This window comes from Mus caroli, chromosome 8 (assembly GCF_900094665.2).
Source record: "Mus caroli chromosome 8, CAROLI_EIJ_v1.1, whole genome shotgun sequence".
NCBI classification, from domain to species: Eukaryota; Metazoa; Chordata; class Mammalia; order Rodentia; family Muridae; genus Mus; species Mus caroli.
The window spans coordinates 16,555,177-16,562,927 of record NC_034577.1 but is presented as its reverse complement, the minus strand read 5'-3'; the positions used below and the strand labels follow the sequence as shown (position 1 = coordinate 16,562,927).

At 46.2% G+C, this 7,751-nt stretch overlaps 1 protein-coding gene across 1 annotated transcript in view; it reads left to right on the top strand.

The window, feature by feature from the left end:
• Atp7b (ATPase copper transporting beta) overlaps nucleotides 1–7,751 on the top strand; it is a 70,248-nt gene that overhangs the window by 29,569 nt on the left and 32,928 nt on the right. The window contains exon 3 of the mRNA XM_029480681.1: nucleotides 3,549–4,755. Within this exon, the coding sequence (XP_029336541.1) occupies nucleotides 3,549–4,755 (1,207 nt within the window). The remainder of the gene's footprint in view (nucleotides 1–3,548; nucleotides 4,756–7,751) is intronic.

Below are 7,751 nucleotides of genomic sequence, written 5' to 3'. Positions count from 1 at the left end.
CAGTTTCAGGTTTTACATCGAGGGCTCTGATCCATCTGGAATTAGTTTTTATTCAAGATGATAAGTACATGTCTAGAATCATTCTTCTTCATAATGAGATGCAGCTGGAGATGCAGTTTTGCCGTCACCATTTGATGAAGAGGCTTTCTTTCCTCCAGTTTATNCTTTGGGTATCTTTGTCACATAATAAGTGGCTGAAGTTCTGTGGACTCATCTTTGGGCCGTTGATCTTGTTTCAGCNGCCTANGTGTTTAGTTTTGTGCCAGTACCATATTGTCTTTATTAACTATGGCCCTATATTTATAATCTGGAGTTGTGATCCCTCTGACATTGCTCTTTTATTCAGAATTATTTTGGCCATGGGTTCTTTTTGGATTTTAGGATAGTGTTTTCTACTTCTGTATTGAACACAATGGGAATTTTGTATGGGGGTTGCATCATTTCATAGTGTTATTCTAATCCATGAGCATTCAATGTCTTTCCACTTTCTAGTGTTTTCTTCTGTCTTCCATAAGATTTAAAGTTTTTATTGAATATTATTTTCCTTCTTTGTTAAGTTTACTTCAAGAGAGTTTATTATCATCGAGACTACTGTGAATGGAAGTGTGTCTAAGATCTCTTTCTTAATGTGTCAGTTGTTGGTGGACAGAAAGGCTACTGATTTTCGCAAGTTGATTTTGTTTTGTATCTTGCCATTTTGCTGAAAGGTTTTTTTTTTTTTTACCTCTTCTAGAAGTTTTTTTTTTTTTCTGGTATTTTGGAGATTTCTTGTGTATGTTGTATCATCTGCACATAAGGATAGTTTGGCTTATTCTTTTCCTATAGCATCTCTTTAATTTTCTTCTCATATCTTATTGCCCCTGCTAGGGCTTCGTGGACAACACTGAAAAGGATTTGAACAGTGGACAGCCCTGCCTTAAGAATTTTAGCTTATTTCCTGGGCAAATGGAGTTCTGAGTTCCAAGCAGGGAGCCCTTGGAGTTCTGTTGCTTCGGATGTAGTGATTATGACTTTGCGTTGCCCGTCCCACTTCTTGTCGTGGAGTTTATGTCATGTGTGGAGCACTGAAGTGTACCCATTGTCCAACCTCAAGATAAGGCTTAAGGTTAAGTAGGGGCTGTGAAGTAAGAGTATTTGGCCCATGTTTGTCCAAAGGATTTGTCTGAGGCGTTGGAGGAGAGGAAGGTGGAGCAGGGGAGGTAAGTGTTGCAAGGTAGGAGCTGACAACCCTGGGATTTCCAGGGACCTACCCTCTGAAAGTTCAAAGGTGCTTGGGTTTGTGGATTTACATGTGGAAGAACTGATCTTTATAGGAACCAGTGGGAGGAATTTGTTCCAGGCTAAATGCAAGTTTATGGATAGTTTAGTTAGGGAATCTTTTAACTCTAGTCCATGTGTTTCACTTTGCCAGAGGATTGGGAATGGTATGAAATGTATAGGTTTTCTTTGTTGTTAAAGAATGTGGCTAGACATTTGGAGATTAAATTTGTCTATTGTAGAGAACAGGGAAGGCCAAAATCTGTGCAATGTTACATCTGTGGTGAAGGCTCTGGTCACCATCGTGGCTTGTCTTGTGGGTGGCGGGGAAAGCTTCAGCCCATCCTGTGAATGTAGGACAAGAAGATAACCTGTACCTTCTAGATGGAAGCATTTGAGTTAAATCTGTCTGCCAGCCAGAAGCCGGGAGAGACCAGCCTGCCTGACGGGTTGGGAAAAGAGAGTTGGGGTTAGTGGTTTGGCAGGCTTTGCACACAGAGGAGACCTATTATAGCAGTTGTCTGTCCTGTGGGCACAGGTAATCCCATGTTCACAGATCTCAGTGAGGGCCAGAGGTCCTGGGTAGAAGAGATTATATAGAGCTGAAAGGGTTTTTTGTTTGAGAGCCTTGGGTAAGATTAACAGTTGATTTTGACACTACNGAGACCCATCCCAGTAGTCACCTTGTGAAGTAATTTTGCTTTGCTTTGCAGTAGTAGCAGGGGAGCAGTGTTAGATTTCGGAAGGGGAGTGTGTGGGGGCTTANGGAGCATATGTGTCAGGAAAATTGTTAGTGGTAGAGACATTGGGAATTTGGCTGGTGTCTCCTCCAGTGAATGACAGTGGCTAGTTGGGTTTCCAGGCTTCTTGTAAGAATGTGACAGTTTGGTTTTTTCATAGTGTCTTCCATGTTCTTTCCCCATGCTTTAAGTTCATCATCTTTGATTCTGTGGCTGGTTGGGACTTTTATCTTCAAATCCTGATATTCTATCTTCATCTTGATCCATTCTGCTTGTAGCCCCCCCGCCTGAGTTTTCTGGCTAGGATATTGTGTTTTAAAATTCCATCTTTGTGGTAATTTGAATGCGTATGGCCCCCATAGGTTCATATATTTGCATATTTGGTCTGGAGTTGGTGGAATTGTTTGGGAAGGATTAGGGGGTGTGGCTTTGTTGGAAGAAGTGTGTTACTGGGGGTGGGCTTTAAATTATTTTGATGAAGTTTATGGTTGCTCTTTTAAGTTTTGTGTCTTGGACTTCATCTAAGTAATTCTCACTGGAAAACTTTCTGTAGGACTGGTAGATTTGGGTGTGGCTGGAATAGTGTATTTTTTGTATTTGTATTTTCGTCATCAGACGTGGGCATGTGGACATCTTTTGTTAGTTCTGTGTTTGATGTGAACATAGCATGCTGGGAAAGAGCACAGAATTTTTGGGCCGGATTCAGCTTGAAGTCTAAATATAGTGTGGTTGGGATGAAGTCAGGTGGACAAGGGCTGGGCTGGTACACTGTATACATGTTCTGGTCTAAGCCTGGAGATTAGAGAGAGGGTGGTCTGGTCTGACCAGACTAGGGGAGAGCACTAGATTTGGACCTGAGCTACATCCTGGGGTTGAGGAAGGTNTGTGGAAGGGAGGAGCTGGTAAACTCACCAGAGTGGATTCCAGTGTGAGATATGTGATGTCAGACTGGGCCTGCAAGTTGGCTATGGCTCAGGAAGGATGAAATCATACGGTAGAAGAAGGGTCTGGGCTGCTGCACAGGGTATGTACCTTGACCAGAACCTGGCCATAGTGACTGCACAACAGTGCCAACCAGTTCTGGGGCACTGGATGTGGCACCCAGGCCAAATGTAGGGGTTGGAGTTAGTGCCTGTAGGGNAGGGTTTGNTAGACTCTCCCTGCTGCCCCCTGGTGTGAGATGTGCAGTACCGGCCTTCGTGGTATGAAAACATTGTCTCTGTTGAGTGGCTGTTTCAAGCTTTGTTTTCTGTTCCCACAACTTGTCAGGTATTTGATCAGCTATATTGGGCTTGGGGTTCAGTCTTTGGACAATTAGCTGTTGATGTTTAAATGGGGTTTCAGGAGTGGATGCAGCTCAGCTCAAGTTAAGTAAGATTTCTAAGCCCAGGGACAGACCTTCTGTAGAGTTATAGGGTTCTCACAGTCCATCTTCAGGAGCCTGGGGGCATTGCTCATGACTTTTCCTCAGTCCAAAGGTGCTCATGGGATTGGCAGTGCAAGTGTAAAATTGCTACCAAAGGATAAAATTGTTAATTCCTTTTCTTTCAGATCTTATCTAAACTTGCTTTGCCCGGCCGGCCCTGGGAGCAATCAATGAAGCAGAGCTTCGCCTTCGACAATGTTGGCTACGAAGGGGGTCTGGACAGCACCAGCTCGTCCCCGGCAGCCACTGATGTGGTTAACATCCTGGGCATGACTTGTCATTCTTGNGTCAAGTCCATTGAGGACAGGATCTCCAGTCTGAAAGGCATTGTGAACATTAAGGTGTCTCTGGAACAAGGCAGCGCCACTGTCAAATATGTACCGTCTGTCATGAACCTGCAGCAGATTTGCCTTCAGATTGAGGATATGGGCTTTGAGGCCAGCGCTGCAGAAGGAAAGGCCGCCTCCTGGCCTTCCAGGTCCTCCCCAGCCCAGGAGGCGGTGGTCAAGCTCCGGGTAGAGGGCATGACCTGTCAGTCCTGTGTCAGCTCCATCGAGGGCAAGATCCGGAAACTGCAAGGGGTTGTGAGAATCAAAGTCTCCCTAAGCAACCAAGAGGCAGTCATTACATATCAGCCTTACCTCATTCAACCCGAAGACCTCAGGGACCACATCTGTGACATGGGATTTGAAGCTGCCATCAAGAACAGAACAGCTCCCTTAAGGCTGGGACCAATTGATATCAACAAGTTAGAAAGCACTAACCTAAAGAAAGAGACGGTCTCTCCTATCCAGATTTCCAATCATTTTGAGACCCTGGGGCACCAGGGGAGCTACCTGGCCACCCTCCCACTAAGAATAGATGGCATGCACTGTAAATCATGTGTTTTGAATATTGAAGGAAATATAGGCCAACTCCCGGGGGTTCAAAATATTCACGTGTCTTTGGAGAACAAAACCGCCCAAGTACAGTATGACCCTTCTTGTGTCACCCCCTTGTTCCTACAGACAGCCATCGAGGCACTACCACCTGGGCACTTTAAAGTGTCTCTTCCCGATGGAGTAGAGGAGAATAAGCCCCAAAGTGGCTCCTCCCAGAGACACCAGGAGCAGGGCCCGGGCAGGACTGCGGTGCTNACCATCAGCGGCATTACCTGNGCCTCATCTGCTCAGCCCATTGAAGACATGCTGTCCCAGAGGAAAGGTGTGCAGCAAACATCCATCTCTTTGGCAGAAGGGACTGGAGCAGTTCTTTACGACCCCTCCATAGTCAGCTTGGACGAACTCCGAACGGCTGTAGAAGACATGGGATTTGAGGTGTCTGTGAATTCTGGTATGTCACTGTTATATGTTTGAAATATGTCAGGGTCATCTCTTGATGTCTCATGACAGGATTTGCGTAGTTGGATAGCTGGGCTCTGCCTCCCGTGTTGAACGTCATAGCAAAGCNTGGTAACCTCTGCTCATGTGTTAGCAGGATAGAGAAAATGGAATTTCCAGTTGCTGCCTCTCCTATGGCCGGTGACACTCAAATGGTAGACTCTTCTGATTTGGGTTTCTTTTCTAGAGAGAATTCAGGGTCCGCATTCTAAAAACGAGCATTGTAGGACTACTAAACCAAAGGACCAGCCGTTACTTTCCTCTGAAGATTTCTCTACTACACAAAACAGAATAGCATTTTGGTCTGATGAGGCACGATGGCGCATGCCCATATCCAGCACTTAAGAGGCTTAGAGACCACCAAAACAAATAAACAAACAAACAACTCAAACAAACACACAGACAGCTGATGCAGGAGGACCCATGGTCAAGGCCAGTCTGGGCTTTGTAACATGACCCTGTCTCAANGACATTGTGGNACATTGCATGCCCGTAATTTCAGACCTTATGGGGAGGATGGAGACAGGAGNATTAGAGACATGACCTTCCTCAACTGCATGGCAAGTTCAAGTCTAGTCTGGGCTACATTCATCCCCATCTCAAACAAACAAACAAACAAACAAACAAACAAACACAAAGCCTCAAAACTCAGAACCTCAACTAAAACTAAATTTCTGTCTGTTCAAGGCAGAAATTAAGAGGAGGATTTTTACAGTGACTCTTCCTGCTTTCTTTGATGNCTCCTAGATAGAGCCTTTATGGAAGGGTGGCTGTGACAGGGCTCACAAAGAAGGGGTCCCAGTTTGAGGTGGCCCGTTATCAAGTCGAGTTTCTGGAGTAGCAGCCACCCTTGCTCTACCCAGCACCGTGGCACCAGACGGTGTCTCTGCATACTGTGTGGTCAGGGCCTGTGCTCCTTGTGGGGCTGCTGTATGAGAAAGACCATCTGGGAGCTTGTGACGGGCAGTGGAGGATCTCGGTCTGTGTGAGTCCAGGCTATGTTGTTTCCAGGGTGTATGGTGGGGACTGGGAGATAAGGAAGGAAGGCCCCGAGAGTGTTGAAAGTACCCTGGGCTGTGAAGTCCATGCTTTCCGGGAGGCTTTAGAGGCACACAGAGTGACCTGAGCAGGATTAGAGTCTGGTTCTTGACCCAGAAGAGCAGGAGGTCAGAGGTCAGAGCCGTGTGTGATGGGCAATGGCCCAGGATGAGCTAGCTCTTCCCTGATGCNGAAGGGCAGTGTGGAATTGGGGATGGAGATCTGAGGGAAGGAGCTCAGGGTGAGGAGTGGGATGAACTGTGTGGGTATGGAGAACACAAGCAGCATTTCCCAGAGGGCAACTAACTCAGCAGGCCATGCAAGCAAAGGTGAGCAGCATTTATCGGGGTTAGCTGGGGAGTGGCCACCGGCCATCTGCACACAAGGAAGGTAGGGGTCCAACCTCCCCGCCCCCCTCTCCAGGCTCTTGTTGCCTAGGCTAGTGTCAAACACTTTGGGCTTAAATGATTCCGACCACAGTCTACTGAGTAGGGGACTATAGGCTGGCAGGCCTATTTGCTGAGGGGACAGTTGTGTGAGTGGTGATGTTTTAAAACACCCTGGCTCCCAGATCTGTAAATTGGGCTAGAACATCATAGCCACAGAGCCTGGAGCCTGCTGCTGCTCTNNGAGTGTCTATGTTGGTACCTGGCGCTGTTTACAGGGCACTCAGGCAAAGCCCCAGCAGTACCCTGGGCTTCTAGACTCATTTCCCATACTCCACATCCTCTGACCACTGAGCTGAGCTGTGTCCTTGAGGAGACTGCTCTATTGGGATACTTCATGGACTCCCCTCTGTATACAGCCACCCCACCCACCCCAGCAGGTGCAGCATGTGACATGTGGTGGCCACACGCTCTGTACCAGGCATTGTTTTGCTTTCTCACCCACCTTCTCCACACCCTGGAAAGAATGTGCTGTATGTGTGTGTGTTTAAACAAAGTCGATAAAGAGAATGGCAGAACAGTAAATCTCGCACTCCAAAGAAGTATTGAAGGGGCTCAATACAAACTGTTTGGTGTAAGGCTCACTCTTTCAGCAGGTACAGTCAGGTTATTGGCAGCCAAGGAGAAATGACCACGCAACCACATATTAAATGTAATTGAACTTGACTCAGTAAACACAGAGAGAAAAGAACTAATTCACATTAGGTAGAACTATGAGGATTATACTCACTAAGGCCATTGGCGTATGGGATCTAGTGAATAAAAATATAAACACCCNGCTGAATTTCAGATAATTCCTGAGCGCTTTCTTTTATGTAAATGTATGAGAACTGAAGATATACTTGCAGTAAAGTAGACTGACGTTGTCCTGAAGTTGAAATTTAACTGGACATCCTCTATAGGCAGTTTTCATTTAGGTTAAACTGCCTGTGAGCTTATGACCGTACTGTTCACATGTTGAAGCGCTGCTACTTCTTACGATCAGTGGAGGCTATTCACCAAGTGGCGGAAAACAAGCAGCACACGCCAACAGACATGTGAGATTCATTCAGGGAAAAAAAAAAATCAAGAAGCCACAGTCTGTTGTCANTATGGTGGCCAGTAGTCATCTGCCTCCTGCCCTTGTGGTTTAGAGTAAATGGCAGTCTATCATCAAGCCATCTGTTTCCATTTCTACATACGCTTAAGGCTATGGGATGAAGTGATTAATATGTTTCTATATTAGTCTGGATGGTATTTATCTAAGCCACTGTCCTATTGCTATGAAGAGACACCATGACCAAGGCAACTCTTACAATAAAAGAGTGTGTTTAATTCGGGGCTTGCTTACAATGTCAGGGGCTTAGTCCATTATGGTCATGGTGGGGAGCGTGGTGGCAGGGAGTCAGGCATGGTGCTGGAGAAGTAGCTGAGAGCTATATTCTGACCCACAGGCTGAGAGACACTGGGCCTGGCATGGGCTTTT